Source organism: Callionymus lyra, chromosome 16 (genome assembly GCF_982586985.1).
Source record: "Callionymus lyra chromosome 16, fCalLyr1.hap1.1, whole genome shotgun sequence".
NCBI lineage: Eukaryota > Metazoa > Chordata > Actinopteri > Syngnathiformes > Callionymidae > Callionymus > Callionymus lyra.
The window spans coordinates 8,255,138-8,272,105 of NC_141833.1; the positions used below are offsets into that span (position 1 = coordinate 8,255,138).

At 38.2% G+C, this 16,968-nt stretch overlaps 4 protein-coding genes across 5 annotated transcripts; 3 read left to right on the forward strand and 1 right to left on the reverse strand.

Annotated features, from left to right (window-relative positions):
* Window positions 1-1,235: 1,235 nt before the first annotated feature.
* On the reverse strand, window positions 1,236-2,193 carry setd9 (SET domain containing 9). Its single transcript, XM_087811264.1, has one exon. It carries the CDS (start codon window positions 2,177-2,179, stop codon window positions 1,382-1,384), a length of 798 nt encoding a protein of 265 aa, XP_087667390.1. The 5' UTR covers window positions 2,180-2,193; the 3' UTR covers window positions 1,236-1,381.
* A 343-nt stretch (window positions 2,194-2,536) lies between these two features.
* dcun1d1 (DCN1, defective in cullin neddylation 1, domain containing 1 (S. cerevisiae)) lies at window positions 2,537-5,527 on the forward strand. Its single transcript, XM_087811497.1, has 7 exons — window positions 2,537-2,752; window positions 3,012-3,225; window positions 3,332-3,500; window positions 4,391-4,521; window positions 4,588-4,670; window positions 4,747-4,843; window positions 4,908-5,527. The coding sequence occupies exons 1-7, from the start codon at window positions 2,729-2,731 to the stop codon at window positions 4,982-4,984; spliced, it is 795 nt and encodes a 264-aa protein (XP_087667623.1). The 5' UTR covers window positions 2,537-2,728; the 3' UTR covers window positions 4,985-5,527.
* Window positions 5,528-5,884: 357 nt separating this feature from the next.
* On the forward strand, window positions 5,885-15,706 carry ccdc39 (coiled-coil domain 39 molecular ruler complex subunit). The gene is made up of 19 exons (XM_087811854.1): window positions 5,885-5,956; window positions 6,317-6,436; window positions 6,598-6,717; window positions 6,799-7,104; window positions 7,179-7,271; window positions 7,346-7,474; window positions 8,043-8,234; window positions 9,010-9,113; window positions 9,194-9,326; window positions 9,482-9,676; window positions 9,754-9,918; window positions 12,223-12,360; window positions 12,544-12,752; window positions 12,820-12,943; window positions 12,999-13,158; window positions 13,216-13,322; window positions 14,011-14,151; window positions 14,217-14,396; window positions 15,361-15,706. Exons 1-19 carry the CDS (start codon window positions 5,954-5,956, stop codon window positions 15,496-15,498), a joined length of 2,757 nt encoding a protein of 918 aa, XP_087667980.1. The 5' UTR covers window positions 5,885-5,953; the 3' UTR covers window positions 15,499-15,706.
* A 189-nt stretch (window positions 15,707-15,895) lies between these two features.
* Window positions 15,896-16,548, forward strand: LOC148063479 (uncharacterized). 2 transcript variants are annotated; one of them, XM_087811768.1, is made up of 4 exons: window positions 15,896-15,980; window positions 16,080-16,139; window positions 16,215-16,291; window positions 16,364-16,548. In XM_087811768.1, exons 1-4 carry the CDS (start codon window positions 15,929-15,931, stop codon window positions 16,436-16,438), a joined length of 264 nt encoding a protein of 87 aa, XP_087667894.1. In that variant the 5' UTR covers window positions 15,896-15,928; the 3' UTR covers window positions 16,439-16,548. The 2 variants fall into 2 exon arrangements, with proteins under 2 accessions (XP_087667894.1, XP_087667893.1); XM_087811767.1 differs by having other exon boundaries at window positions 16,080-16,291.
* Window positions 16,549-16,968: the final 420 nt, after the last annotated feature.

The following is a 16,968-nucleotide window of genomic DNA, read 5'->3' on the forward strand; positions in this document are numbered from 1 at the left end:
TCTCAAGTTAGGGATGAGGACTTTTTAAAACTAATGGAAAATATTTCTTATATGATATGAATATGATATATGTAATTTGGGCATGGACGTGTGTAAGATAAGTCCACTTTCTACACATTTAATTTCTCCTGTAATTTCTGAGGAACATTTTGTGATTGACTATTGAAAGAAAATCCTTGGTTGCATGTGTTATAAAAGTGTACGTTTTATGTTTTATGTCAGTAAATATTGCTATATACAATCTTTACTCAGTACTAATAAATTCTAAAATATAATAAGAGCTAGTATTATTTTTTATTTAGAATTCATACACTTCTTTGAATGACTCAAAACTGAAAAGCTGGGGAAAAAAAAGATGTACAAAAGAAACATCTCAGGATAACTTATTTCCAATGCTGCTATGTTTACACAGCAACTTTTGGCTAAAATACACAATGTTAGGTCTTAGTTGTTATAGTTATTGTTGTTAATGTAAACAACAGTCCAAAAAATTCAGTTTCGAACCTACTAAACTGTTACCTTTCTAACAAAGGATTCAACATTATCTACTCAAGAATCTAATCTGTTCACCAAGTTCTGCAGTTATTTGTCAGATAATACTACCACAGTACAGGACAAATGTTTGGACACACCCTTTTATTTAATGTGTTTTCTTTATTTCCATCACTATCTGGATTGTAAATTATGACTGAAGGCATCAACATGTGAATAAATATGTTTGGATTTAACAAAATTGTCTTATTGTCTAGTTTCTTCAAAGTAGCCACATTTCTTTCTAGTCACTGCTTTGTAGATTTTTAGCTATTTACTGACAAAATTCAAGGTGTTTCTGGTCTGGGTTACTTTGTGGAATAACTTTTTAATAGGGTTGGTCCATCAGTTGTGTTGTGCAGAAGTAGATAGGTAGGTATGTAGAACTCTATTGATCCCTCAGGAAATCTCCTTCGGGAAATTGTTTTTTTCCAATTATCCACAGCAAATCCAGCAATTTTTCATAAAAATAATCAAAATAAAATAAGAACAAGAAAAAATAAAAATAAAGAGAAAGAACAAGATGATACAATCTAAGTCTAAAGATAAAGAATAAAATAAAGTAAGGTTAACACAGATCCAACTGACAACTGTTTGAATTCATTTTATTAAAAGAACCAATCATCTAAATAAAGAGAAACAAGTTACCATCATTACTTTAAGATATTAACGTCAGCCAGACAGGAAGATTGCAAAAACTTTGAATGAGCATGTTAGGCGTGTCCAAACTCTTGGCCTGTACTATATGCAAATATAACAAAGATGTCAAATGAATAAAAAACAACAGGTTGATAGGCAAGAATGTAACATGAAGTTGTTTGAAAAAAAATCCTCGTCTGGTGCTTAGAGTTTAATGGACAATGGTGTAGTAGTTGGAGAAAAGCTCCTCTCCTTCAGGAATGTCTCGGAGGGCTACAAGGACAACACAGCGTATAGGCCTCTGCATCTCGTGACCATAGTTTACGTTGGGAACGAACGTTCGAAGCTCAATGGGAAACTTGTCGGGGAGGTCGTACTCCTGGTAGCAAACGTTGGCGGGCCACTGGTTGGAGCAGTTGTTCACGTACTGACCCACTGCAAGAGGGTTCAGTGGTTTACAAGACAACCAGCTGGTGTCACTCATCGTGAAGGGCCCGACTCGGTCCCTGCCACTGCACGACTTGTAAACCATCTTCGATATGCCCTTGTCATTGCCGTCTATTAGGATGCCATCGATGCACCTGAAGACAAATTGGTTTCTGATGGACTGCAGTAGGATGGGTTCGTGGGGCTGGTACACTGAGCCGGGGTACATGGCCACTGTGGCCCCTTTGGGAACAGATCCTCTGCTGACAAACACACCGGTCCCTGCATGTGGCAACAAACTCGGTCTCCTGTCAACGCAGAAGCCCAGACATTCCAACATGACGCTCTGAGGACAGGCAGGGGAGAGAGTTCCGAGGCCGCCATGACTGCCAAGGAGAGTCTTGAAGAGTTTCAACAGGTTCCTTGAAACTTCCTCATCGGTGACCAGCTTGTCTTTAGCGCCTCCTTTCACCTGTCGGAGGGTTTTCTCATTTTTACGTATATTCAGTAGAACCCACGGTACAAATCTGTGACGATACAGCTTCCATTTGGCGTAAAATCTTCCCAAAACTGTTTTGAACATCCGGAGTGCGGCGTGTACTAGCAATACAGCAAACTATAGTTACAGGAACTGCATAACTAGACGAAGAATGCGTTGTATTCCAAAATAAAGTTCCCTTCCCACGAATACTATAAGATGGACGAGTATAATTGAAGCCCTGAGTAAGAACACATATAAGACAATATACTTATTCATATGTTAACGACAATTTGATTAAATATGTTTTAAAATCTAATCGTAAAAATGTATGTTATGCTTTTATTCTGTAAACAAATGTTCCCCCGGAAACAGTTTACTTGTATGAGCCAGCTGGATGGGTGAAAAGTGAGTCGGAGAAGATAAACATGGTGAGGAAAATATTTATTTTGGTAAAAATGTCTTGAGTGGAAATACAAGTAAATTAATTTTCAATAATTAAAGTATATGCATAAGGCTCGCGATTGGGAAGATAATTGTCGAATCGCTTCTATATAATAATAACTGTCAAGCGTAGCTTTTCCTCGTTAGCATAAGCCACCTAGCTTAGTGTTAAAGCAGCCAACTCGTCTAGTTAGCTCTCGAAGACCGGCGATGAAGAAAACAACCCACATGAAAGTAAGCTTATCCATACACAGTGTTCATCAACTTGTGGTTATAATACTCAACTTTTTTGCAATACTTAAAGCATGTGTCACAATAAAACAATATTCTTGCATATCTGCCATGATAGCGTGCTAGCTAGCGTTGGCTGTGGCACGTATTGTAACCAGAATTCCAGCTTTTTATTTTTGTTACAACGCCGCGATTAACATGTTTTTTTTCCTGCTATGTATTGGTCGCAAGTGTTTAACTTATTCACCACGTGTTTTCACAGAACAAGCTGAAATCCTCTCAGAAGGATAAAATTCGCCAGTTTATCATTTTCACTCAATCCAACGAGAAGACTGCACTGAGCTGTCTGTCCCAGAACGACTGGAAACTAGATCTAGCTACTGACAAGTTTTTTCAAAACCCCGAGCACTATGTGTCAACTTTAAAGGCTGCTCTAGACAAGAAGAAGCTTGATCAACTTTACAACAGATACAGAGGTATGGATGATGAATATACCGGCCGATTACAGATAAACAAGAAACAAAAGTTAGAATGTGAAGTTATTCCAAGTGTTATTGAGGTATTTAACTTTGTATTTATTAGATCCTCACGATGACAGCAAGATTGGTATCGATGGCATCCAGCAGTTTTGTGATGATCTTGGTTTGGACCCAGCCAGTATCAGTGTTCTCCTCATAGCCTGGAAGTTCAGGGCGGCCACACAATGCGAGTTCTCGAAACAGGAATTCATGGAAGGAATGGCGGATCAGGGGTGAGGATTATTACACTCATGCTGTGTTTAGAAAATTGAGATGTGAAGTGCAGAATGAAATGTTAATGTTAAAATGTGATTTTTCAAATCCAAAATGATCGAATTTTTCTTAGTTAATCAGTGTGTTACTAAAGATGTCCAACTGTGTCAAAGAATGACTCGTGTATAACAACTGTAACAGCAGCAATTGTTGGTTTAACTGCGACTCGTGACTCCAGTTGGATATACATTGAGCACCGTACGGGCCCCGCCCAACCTTCTTCAGTCATTCGATCTATCCACTTCGTATCTTGTCCCTTATTTTAAATTATTATAATTATTATATTTACAGCATCATTGTACATGGTGGTCCAGTTAAGCTTTACTAGTAAAGAAAATGATAGATAACAAGTAAAATAGAAAAACAATAATAATGATGATAAAAGAAATGAACATCTTGGAAACACAACCTCCACCCCTTCTTCTCAGACCAATAGTTCATACATTACTGCAATATTACAGTCAACACATCATTGAAGCTCAATTTAGATGTAATCATCATTTCAAGAGTTGGAAGTCAGGCTTGGCAACATGAATACTTTACATAAATAATCATAATCATACACCGGTGTTCACAGATCAGTTAAGGTGTGGGCGGAAAAAAACATAAATAGTATAGAGATAATTATTTTCTAGGTTTAAATGGTTGTCTTTTGTGTTGTGAAAATTTGCAAACAAGGTATTTTCTAAAGCATTTTTTATAACAAAAACAAGAAAACTCAATAAAAGCTCTATCAAGTTCATATGCAGGTCTTGAAGGGATGTCATTGATTCAACCTATGGTACAGCAGTTGACCTGTTCCAATGTTTATCAGTTTTCTCATCATGTATAATGTTCTGCTCTCTTTCAGTTGTGACACTATTGACAAACTCAAATCTCAGCTGCCAAAGATGGAGCAGGAGTTAAAGGAGCAAGGGCGGTTTAAGGATTTTTATCAGTTTACATTTAATTTTGCTAAGAACCCTGGACAGAAAGGTTTAGGTATGAAGCTCACCTCTGCTGTTTCAATGAAAATGGTATTGAATTCTAACCCTTTGCCTCTCTCAGATTTAGAAATGGCTATTGCATATTGGAATTTAGTACTGGCTGGAAGATTCAAGTTCCTTGATCTGTGGAACACTTTTTTAATTGTAAGTTGATCCACCACACAAACCCTTAAGAGTCAGAAATGATTATCTAGAAGTGATTTTTCATTATTTCTTTCAGGAGCACCACAAAAGATCAATTCCTAAAGACACCTGGAACCTCTTATTAGACTTCAGCACTATGATTACTGATGACATGTCCAATTATGACGAAGAAGGTTTGTACAAGTGTAGATCTAAATTTGCATTTCTGAGGTTTGATCCCCGTTGTCCTCCCAACAGGAGCATGGCCGGTTCTCATCGATGACTTTGTGGAGTTTGCTCGACCACATATTGGAACCAAAAGCACGGCAGTCTGAGCTCCTCTGTGAACAACGAGAACGTTTGCTACGAGGATTGCAGTAATCAAAGAACTAATGGACCACACTAAGCTGAGAACTTGGTTGCCTTTTAAACACTCAGGACTGGAATATTTTACACAACAGATACTTTATACAGAATGTATGTGTTTGTGTGTACATGCATAAAGAAAAAAAAAGGCGTACAACTCTGTTGGTCATCTTGTGATGGTCTTGGATCTGATCATCTAAAGTATTGGGGGGTTTTTTGTTTGTGTGATCAAAGCCAACTAGGGGATGAATTAGTCTTGGTGTTCTAGGTTTTATCATGTGCCAGCATTCTGCTCAAAGCGGGTCAATGGATGCACTTCTGAATTGTACTCCAGTGAGTTCTGTAGTTCTCACAAAATAAAATTGTCATTTTCTTGTGAGCATTTTTTTTTTGGTCTTATACTATTATTTGACAAGTTACTTCAGATCATTGATTGTTTTTTTTTAGCACATTGCTGTTCCTTTAAAACAAATGTATGAACATGAAATAAATGTTGGAATTTGGTATCTTTACAGTGAAGAGTTTATCTGCTCATGTGAAAGGTGAATCAATGACTGTCATTTTGTTTTCTGCCAATGAACTCGAGGCCCAGTGTGTAATAAAATGTACATTGACAATAATTATTTTATTCTGAAAGTAATTTAACTAGAGAACTGTGGGCACTAACAGGTGGAACAAGTTAATTGTTTCGCCCCAACTGAAGGTTTTATAAATTGACAGTCAAAGGAGTATACTGAGCTTTGTTATGTGTTGATTCCCTTTTTGTCACGTATTGATCGCATGTGTTTCAAAGCCAATGCAAGAGTATAAATGCAACCAAAGCCAATGTGTTAGTTTGAAAAAAGTCGGAGGAGGATGTTACTGTCAGACAGAAACACTGGTCTCTGTCAGCTGGAAAAGTGAAGTAACACCAACGCACCGTGCAAAATAATTTCAAAATGGCAAGTCTAAACAAATATATATTTTCATTTCTCATCGGTTGAAATAGTAGTCATAACTTAATATATATAGGGTGAGAAAGTGTGAAGACTTTTAAAAAAGGATTCCACATTATTCAGTTAAACTGAGTAATATAGCAAATATTACGTTTTTTTTATTTTAATTAGTGATCAATAGAAAAATGCATGACATCATCTACAAGTGTATTGTATTGTATATTAAAATATGTTTATCGCGTTGTCAGTATCACGTGACCACCGGAGTTTACTACTTCCGCTTGTTGCTACGGGAGACGGACAACAAATGCATCTCAAAAACTAGCACAAAAAGTGATACAGATCTCATTTATTTTATCTTTACAGGTCAAACTGCAAAGCAAGAACATGTCGTCCATCCTGTCGACGGTGTTGACGGACGTCGGCTGGGACACACGGTTCGCCATACCTGAGCCCAACGCGGAGAACCGAGCTCTGATCGACCAGGTGAGACAGACCCGAAAATATTGGAAAGTGCATTTGTTTTTGGAACTCCACACTAGCTATGGAAATACATTTTCATTTTTGGAAAGTGCCCCCCCTTTCTAATAATAAAATAGAAAAAGTTCTGAAATTTTTGTCTTGATCTTTTTCTATTTCTCCGACAGATTGAAATAAAACAGAAGCAGTTGTTACACTTGCAAAACAAACGTGAGCGGAATAAAGACCAGAAGAAGCTTATGATTGAATTTATCAGGAATTTAAGACAAGAGCTGGAAAACACTCAGGTGGATTTATTTTTCTTCTTCCTCTTGATTTACTGAATTTTTTTTTTTTTTTTTTTTCACATCTTGAATATATATGTTCAGGCTCTATGTAAAGCGAAGGAGAGAGACGTGGAGACGGAGAAACACCTGACAAACCTCGCCCAGAGGGAGTTGGGACGCCTGGCTCAGGAGAATTCCAAGATGGAAAACGAGCTCAAAACTCTTGCAGAAAGCAAGAACACGTTGGAGAACCAAATCTTCAATGCCGAGCAGAAGCTGGAGGACTTCAGGATGCAAATGGACTGGGACACGCAGACCCTGCATTCCTTTTTGCAGGATGAGTCTCAGAAGCATGAGGACATGATGGCCATAGCAAAGTACGCCAAGGAAGATGAGAGCAGGGTCAAGGTAAAGTGTTGACCTCAGTCTTTTTTTTAAATATTCAGTATTATTATGAAATAACCGCTGCTTTTCCTCTCCAGTCCCTCACTCTAGCTATAGAAAAGGCCACTGCCGAGGCCACTGAAAAGCGTAGAGCTCTGGACAAGGAGAAGACGGACTGTATGTCCACTCAGGTAAACGAACACCGGCTGAATGAACTGAACTCATTTGCGGATACGTTTATCTATTCATACCCCTTCTCCTTTAGCTAACCCTGGACAAGACCACAGAAAGTCTGCAGCAGGAGCATTTGGAAACACAGCAAATCATCCAGCAGTGGGAAAACACCATCAAACAGCTGAAGCAGCGGGACGACGAGATGCAGCAGAGCTCGCTGGTATGTTTGTCTTCACTGAAGCTCAAGAAAACATTTTTTTAAATAGAAATTCACCTCATATAATGCTCATGATGAGAAGATATATCATTTTCCCCTGGAACACGTTTTTCTATATCTATCTGTTATCTAATCCATGTAATCAAAATGAAATAAATGATAACAGCTGATGTGATTTAACAGTCTGACGTTAAAAAAAATGGGGTCCCCTTGCTCTGCCTGCACTCATAAAAACTTTGACAACAAAAGGAGGGCCGTGGAATACCATGTCCCGGACATGGCATGGTTTCATTATACAGCTTTCTCTCAAAGTTTTCATGAACATCTACCCCACCTTAAACCTAGTATTTACTCCCATTATCTTGAGTTACGGAATAATCATAATGTTTTTTTTTTATTATTGATTACACGTAAATAAAGGGTAAGTGTTGTAAATGTACAATTTAGAAAAAAACATTTTCAACATGGAGGAGCACGAACTGAGTCGCTTCTAGAGTTCCATGGTCATATTTTCTTTGAATGTATTCCAGACATCCTGTGGTGGCCCTGACATGTTTGTTTGGTCTTTCAGAAACTTGCACAAGACAATCAAAAGATTAGGGAAAAAAGCGCCGTCATAAACGAGAAGAAGGAGTTCCTGGACACGCTGAAGCAAACCAACAAGGACCTGGACAGGAAGATAGTGATCGGCAAACAACACGCTGAGAAACTGAGACGGGACTTGAAAGATCTGGAGAACGATCACACCCGACTACAGGACGAGGTAGGACTTGAACCCTCACCTAAACTAATGCCTGATGGATTTTGCTATTCGGTTATGTCCTGAATGCTGCTGTTGACCGATGAGCACATTGCTATCAATGATATGAAATGCTATAACACTGAGAAGCATATCATATAAAAACGGTAATCATTTTCTGTGAAAAAAACAGGTATAAATTGTAGTTTTTTCTTTATTATTCCTGTAAATAAAAGAAGTTGCTTCATTAAAAACAAAATCAAATGAAAAAAGATCTAAAATATGTTTCTCTTCAGTATTAAAGGACTTTAAAACTACTTGCCCTTCAGTTAAAAAAAAGACACCATAACTTTTCTCACTTTATTCAAAAATGTAATAAATACATTTCCTTCCCATGATATGGCCCAAACAAAAATTATAACTTCAATCAACAAAACTGTTTCATATACAATAGTGTTCAATTTTTATTATTCTTTTAAAGATAATATTTTCTTGATTTAAGCTTTGTGTTAAATTAAACCTAATTTCTAAAATCAAATATATAAGTAAGTAAGTAATTTGTATTTATAGAGCGCTTTTCCAGACCAGGGTAACAAAGCACTTAAACAATCAGAAACAATATTCAATAAAATATATACTTTAAATGTCAAGATAAAGTAAAAAAAAGGTTTTTTAATTGAAGCAACCTCTTCTTGATTGAACAACAGAAACGAAATACCTTCGTATGAAAAAAGCAGCTTACCAGAGATGTCCACTCTCTCAACTTCTCTTCTTGTTTGCGAACTTTCTCTTCCCACAGGTGAACAGTCAAAAAAGTGCGTTGGACAGAGTCACCTCAGACGTGGATGCTACGATGGCGAGAATATCCAAAATGAAATCCGATATTAGGGACAACAACAAGAAGTAAACTTAGCCATCATACAGTGTATTCATTATTTTCTGAACAAATAAGAATGTTTTGAACCGTGGTTTTGCTCCTTTAGACTGGACCAGGCCAAACTATTCAACGCCTCGCTTGAGCAGAAGCTGAAAGACGTGATGGATTCCGCTCTCAGCGAGGAGGAGAGAGCTGCACAGCTGGAACAATTCCTGAAAAATGAAGAAGAGAATATCAAGGTAAGCAAATAATATGGATTCATAACATATTCATGAGTCTATTTGAAGTTAATTTCTCCATTACTTCCCCATTATTTAAACGTAATACATCCGTTTTTTCACGTGTCTTTTTCTTGATATCCCTCATCTTATCCATTTGATGCAACTTCCTCCAGGCGTTAGACCTGCAGCTGCACAGCCAGAGGAAGGAGCTGGTGCGTCTGAAGGAACAAGTCAACAGCCTGAAGAGAAAAGAGAAGGACTCGCTCGCACACATCTCCAAGAGCAAATTCACCGTCCACAGTCTGACTGCTCAGCTGAAGAAAATGGAGAAGGAGTTGATCCGGCAGCAGATGATCATGAGTGAACAGGTCGGATGAGCAGAGGAGAAGACGACGTCTTCGTGACACACTCTCTCTAACTGGCGTCTGTGCTCTTGTTTGACCAGGACACCCAGATTGCCTGTCTGGAGAGAAAACTGGGTCGTCTGCAGGGCGACGTTGACTCGGATGAGAAAAACGTGTTCGAGCAGAAGATCGCCGAACTGGAGCAGGTGTTAGAGGAGAAGAGGAAATCGTCCGTCGTTCTCAGCAAGACGGTGAAGGAATCTGAGGTAAGAGTTGATAAGAGACGGATCAAAGTAGGACCGACTGCTCACTTGAAGCTTGAATGTTGCTCATTGTCGAACTATGGAATGGGTACAATTTGATTTTGCCTCCTCCTCATTAAACATAGACAGACGTTTCAATGCCTCACCCTATCATGGAAAATATTACACCTTTGGTTCCTAACTTTCTCTTTTAACTGTTCCTCTTATTAGGTTATGGATTAGTAAACGTTTGCTATCAACATATGACACAGGAATCCATCTTATTCCCTTTAAACAAGTATATATTCTCAAGAGATATTGGATAAAAGCTGGAGCTAGCTATATTTTTAAATTAATATTTCGAAACCTTTTCTTCGGACTCTCCCTTGAAGCCACGCCCCCCAAGCTTGGCCTCATATTGTCTGACTTCCTCTATGTTTTCTAGACGTTTCCATTTTTATTTTGATGTAAAGGCTCGTAAGAACAGCTGATTTTTGTCTTAATGTTTACATTATTTTTAAGGACCTACCGAAAATCTCTCTCTCTCTCTCTGTAGTGGAGATATTCTTTGTGCAAGTAATAATCAGGGAGTTTTAACGCCTTAATTAGCATTAAATGTCAATAACTAGCGTGAATTACTGCCACCAAAAAAAATGTACAACACTGACAATAAAAGTTTCTGATTCTGAATTAGCTTGAACTAGCTTGATTTTGCTATAACTACGTTGAACTAGTTTGAAGGAGCGGGAACTAGCTTGATTTTGCTATAACTACGTTGAACTAGTTTGAAGGAGCGGGAACTAGCTTGATTTAGCTATAACTATGTTGAACTAGTTTGAAGGAGCGTGAACTAGCTTAATTTAGCTATAACTACGTTGAACTAGTTTGAAGGAGCGTGAACTAGCTTGATTTAACTATAACTACGTTGAACTAGTTTGAAGGAGCGTGAACTAGCTTGATTTAGCTATAACTACGTTGAACTAGTTTGAAGGAGCGTGAACTAGCTTGATTTAGCTATAACTACGTTGAACTAGTTTGAAGGAGCGGGAACTAGCTTGATTTAGCTATAACTATGTTGAACTAGTTTGAAGGAGCGTGAACTAGCTTGATTTAGCTATAACTATGTTGAACTAGTTTGAAGGAGCGTGAACTAGCTTGATTTAGCTATAACTACGTTGAACTAGTTTGAAGGAGCGTGAACTAGCTTGATTTAGCTATAACTACGTTGAACTAGTTTGAAGGAGCGTGAACTAGCTTGATTTAGCTATAACTACGTTGAACTAGTTTGAAGGAGCGGGAACTAGCTTGATTTAGCTATAACTATGTTGAACTAGTTTGAAGGAGCGTGAACTAGCTTAATTTAGCTATAACTACGTTGAACTAGTTTGAAGGAGCGTGAACTAGCTTGATTTAGCTATAACTACGTTGAACTAGTTTGAAGGAGCGTGAACTAGCTTGATTTAGCTATAACTACGTTGAACTAGTTTGAAGGAGCGTGAACTAGCTTGATTTAGCTATAACTATGTTGAACTAGTTTGAAGGAGCGTGAACTAGCTTGATTTAGCTATAACTACGTTGAACTAGTTTGAAGGAGCGTGAACTAGCTTGATTTTGCTATAACTATGTTGAACTAGTTTGAAGGAGCGTGAACTAGCTAGAATCATCTTGCATTAGCTTGGATAAGCTTTAACTAACTGAATTAGTTTGAAAAAGCTTGAATTACCACAAACTGGCTTGAATTCCTCGAACTTGCTTGACCTATCTTGAACTGTTTTGAACTAGCGTGAAATAGCTTGGATTCCTTGAACTAGTTGAATCAGCTTGAACTGTTTTGAATTGGCGTGAAATAGCTTGGATTCCTTGAACTAGTTGAATCAGCTTGAACTGTTTTGAATTGGCGTGAAATAGCTTGGATTCCTTGAACTAGTTGAATCAGCTGGAACTGTTTTGAATTGGCGTGAAAAAGCTTGAATTATTATAAAGACAGTCGCAGGATATTTTTTTAATAAACTTTTAAAATCTTGTTTTGTAAAAAAATAAGGTTGTGTGCCACTGTGCCACCTGGGTGCAAGGTTAGCCATGATCGCCTCACGGCAAGAAGGTTGTCGGTTCATTTCCAGGTCGGGAAGGGAGGCAACCTTTGACCTTTCTCTGTGGATGTTCTCCCTGTGTTTAGTGGGTTTACTCCAGGCACTCCGGTTTCCTCCCACAGTCCTTAAACATACAGAAATTGATTAGAAACTTGGAGAAATGTATATGATATTTTCAAAGCTGTACTTACAATGCTGTAGTTGGTACTGAAAATATGAATTCATTTTTCACCTCCAGGATAGCATTCGCTTTTTCAAGAAAGAGATGGAGAAGTCGGAGGTTCAGAAGAAGGAGTTGGCTGAGAAGCTGGCGGTGATGTCGGTGCAGCAAACCATCACAGAAAAGCAGCTGAAGAAACTACGACTCAAGAAGCAGGTAAATAGTCCTGATGATCTGCAGTGGAAAACTTCAATTTAGATGTTTAAAGATGTTTATGAACTGGTCGTTGGGTTTGTATGGGAAAATTAAATATGCAATGTATACATTTTTGTTTAAAGATAGGAGTGAGTTTTATGTTTAAAAAGAAATGTCGTTCTACTCTGGGACTCTTCCGTACAGGATAACATGGTGGAGCACAACATCCTGAAGATGAAGGTCAAGCACATGAGAGATCTGCTGCACAACAAGGCAGACAATGTGTTGTCTTTGGAGAAGAGGAAGCTCAACCTGCAGAAAGCCATGAAGGAGAGAATCGATGAAATCCGGATGCACAGAGAGACTCTCACGCAGCAGCTGAAGATGTGCGAGAAGGACAGACGAAAGGTCAGGTAAAGACGACGGGTCGAAAGGCGATCGCATCTCGAGACTCTTTCTCAACCGTGAATTCTGTCGCAGCGTGGAACTGAATGAAAAAATGGCCAAGATTGAGTTGTTGAAGAATCGCTATGAGCTGGTGACCCTGAAGATGGGGCCGGGAGAGGGCGAGGAAGAGAAGGGACAAGCCTACTTCATCACAAAGGTGGGAACATTTCACATCTCGTCGCAACTCTTGATTTGAACGACTGTTTCTCCAGGCGGCTCAGGATAAATGCGATCTGAAGATTAAAGGAGACACTCTGGATTCCAAAATTCAAAAGATGGAGCTAGAGAACCGAGCTCTGGAGAACACAAATCTGTTGTTCGACAGCAGCAACTCAGAGTATCGGAAGACCCTCAACAAAGCCAATGAGAGCAGTAGGTTGAAACAAAAAAATGATTTGTATCAAGTTAAAAAACGTTTATTTTGTTCAGGTAAAGACCACCAAGAAAAGGTCAAGTTGGAGGAGCAGCTGAAGGTGGCAAAACAACAATCAGCAAAGAGCAAAAAACAAGTCCAAGAGCTCCAGCAACATATAGAGGTTTGTTACTCTGACACTAAGATAAAAAAACACTTGTTTTAAAAATGCTTTAAATTATGATTAGATGGGTTATGTAACTGTAACCTTTTTTTGCCGGTTCATATCCAATTTTTTTTGTTTTAAATCATCTCAACCTTGAATTGAAATGTCTCAATATATTGTTAATATAATTCCTAAACTTTCTTACAAAAATATCTCTTTTTTTTTAACCATAAACTTGATCATTATATATGTAGATGTACTTTATACTGAAAACATATTCAGTGAATGGAAATAATATATTTTACTTATATACTTTTACTTAGCACCTCGTAACGCTTGCATGTTCCGTTTATTACAAAAACAATGTTGCTTAAAGTGAGTAGCAAGGTGATGGCATTACTCAAACCCTTACAGGAGCCAAGGTCTCGAGCATGCAAGTCCCAACTTAATTTAATATGATTTATTGTTTTTTATTCTAGGTAGCTACTGAATATAGTTTTTGAATCTCAATCGTACCACCCTGTATATTTTTCAAATAAGAATCCTTAAAAATAGTTAGATAAAACTGTTTAAAATCTCAATATTACATTTTTTATGACAGGAAAACATTTAATATTTCAAACTGAATGTATTTTTTTTCTATTACGCAGTGTATCGTGTGAGTTATAAAACACTTTGAAAATAATATCTTGTGGTTTTTCTCCAGGAAATAAATTGCACCATAGAGAGTCTGGATGAAGAGGAGCGGGAGGAGAAAAGAAAGATGGAGGAAAAGCAGCTTCTACTTGGAAAAGTGAAGAAAGAAATCACCTTACAGCAGGAAAAGATTGAGCGAGCGAGAAAACAGGTTTGACGCGTCGAAAAATTTGAACATCTGAGCAAAGTTAATATTTGAAAAATGTCTGCCTTCAGTGCGCTAAACTCACCAAGGAGATCCGCTCGGCTCAAAACACCAAAGAGGAGACGCTGGAGGAGAAGGACATCAAGCTGAAGCAACTGAAGGAGTTCCACAAGAGTGTGGACAAGATGCTGTGTGATGTGATGGAGGAGAATCCTGAGCTGAGGGCGGTGCTGGAGAAGTCTTTCCTGCAGGTGAGAATCAGGAAGTTTAACACTAGCCTACTTTTTACTAGAATGAACTAGCTTAAAGTATCTTAAACTAGCTCGAACTAGCCTGAACTAGTTTGGAGTAGCTTAAACTATCCCAAACTAGCTTGGATTAGTTCAAACTAGCCTAAACCAGCTTGACCTAGCCTGGAATAGTTTGACCTATCTTAAAAAACTAGCCTAAACTAGCTTGATATAGCCCGAACAAGCTTTAACTAGCCTGAACAAAACTAGCCTGAACTAGCTTAAACTAGCCTAAACTACTATCGCTTGATCTAGCCGGAACTAGTGTTAACTGAACTGGCTTAAACTAGCATATACTGAACTAGTGTGATCTAGCCTGAACTAGCTTTAACTAGCCTGAACTGAATTAGCTTAAATTAGCCTGAGCTAGCTTGAACTAGCCTGAACTAGCTAGGATTAGCTTGAACTGAACTAGCTTTAACTAGCCTGAACTGAACCAGCTTGAACTAGCCTGAGCTAACTTGAAATAGGCTGAACTAGCCTGAATTAGCGTGAACTGAACTAAAGTGAATTAGCTTGAACTAGCGTGAATTAGCTTGAACTGAACTGGCTTTAATTAGCGTGAACTGGCATGATGAGAATCAGCTTAAACTAGATTGAATTAGCTTGAACTACTAGCATGAATTAGCTTAAACTAGATTGAATTAGCTTGAACTACTAGCATGAATTAGCTCAAACTAGATTGAATTAGCTCAGACTACTAGCATGAATTAGCTCAAACTAGATTGAATTAGCTTGGACTACTAGCATGAATTAGCGTGCGTGAACCAAATTGAATTATCTTAAAATATCTTGAACTAACATAAATGAGCTTAAAGAAGACTGAATAAGCTTGATGAACAAATTATTTTAAACTATCTTAAATAACCTGAGTTATCTTAAACTAGATTGAACCTGATTTCCATGTGTTTTCCTCTCCTTATAGGCTAATGTGCCGCTTCCTGTTCCCTCTTCTGGCCCGGCCAGTCATCGAGGTTCCAAGACCAGTCTCTCGGTCGTCGGATCTTCTCTCACCACCACCAGCAGCATGAGCAGCATGAGCAGCAAGTTCAAGAAGCCCTGATCTCCCTGATATGATATGAACCTTAAATTAAAATTTGTTTTAATTGATTCTTAATGCTTTTGGCACTTCCTGGTTTCCTCAATGAAGTCATCCGTGTCATACATTTATAGATACAAGCTTTATGATCTTTTTGAACATCCGGGATGACAATAAAAGTTTTAAAAGTTAAAGTGCAATATTTTTCCCTGCTTTTAAAAAAAGACATGACTCTGTTTTTTGCGTTTCCTACATGTTTGAATAAACAAATTAAATGAAGTAGCGTTTCCTTCAATATCATCTCAACAACAATTCATCTTTATAGTAACACCCACAACAGATCCCTTACAGTTCTGCTACGTGAGCACCTTTACCTCCTGAGGCGTGGCTGCTCTCGTGTTTCAACAGAGATTTGAAAGAGAAAAACTCAGACTTTGTCACCTGCTGATTTACCATGAAGCTGTTCCTGTTCGCTACCTGTTTGGTCACATGTGCCGCACAGACGGGTGAGAAAAGTTGTTTTGAAAACATCTTTTTTAATTTTTTTCCTGAAACGTTTTTTTTTTTCTTAATTTCCAGTTTTTTTTTTTCTTAATTTCCAACAGCGACTCCCAGCACACCAACGCAGTGGACGGCGTCTGACGTGACACAGTTACAAGAGAGCGGTGAGCAGGTTCCTGAGTCTTTAAGTCGGGGGAAAGTTGCTGGATTTCCCACAGTTAAACAGGCTTTCTCCTCAGATGTGGCTCTTCTTAAGTTACTGGTTCAGTCGTACGGCGAGCTCACTGAAACGTCAGTTGCTGCCATTTTAAAAACGGTACATTTTCCTCCAAATATTAGATCACGATCTCCTCATGATTCAGCAGTGAAATGATTTCTTTTGTTTCAGCTGCATGAGCTCATTCAGGAGCTTCAGCCGGACGCCTCTTTCAACCTGTCGGTCCGGAACATCACCAGAGTCTGAAGCCTTTCATCAGTTTCTATGCGTTTTTTTATTCTTCTGGAAATATTCTCTAACATATACATATATACACATACATTTGATGAACAACAAGTCAAAAAGTTTTTTTTTTTTTTTAAATAATATGTATCCACACTATTCCTTAAATCCTTAAACATTGTAATTATTTTGTTAAATGTAAAGTTGCCTTTTCTGAATAAATTCTTGTGAGACACACGTTTGTTTTATTCTTCTTAGTATTAATTTTAAGCGACTATTCTGAGCTATTTTAGCGAGCACGCATTTAATTTACTGGCACCTCCCGATGTGCAGTGTGTTCCTGGCATCATTTCTTACACCCCTGATTCCTACCATATTTACTGGATTTTACCTCTCATTTTCAGACATTTGTACTTGCAACTCGATACCCTGTGTCTTTACCGGCATCTCTGCTTCTTGGCATCTTTACTGGCACCTCTTATTCTTGGCATCTTTACTGGCTCCTCTAAAGATGCCGCTGATCTCGGGCATCTTTAGCAGTACCTCTGATTCCT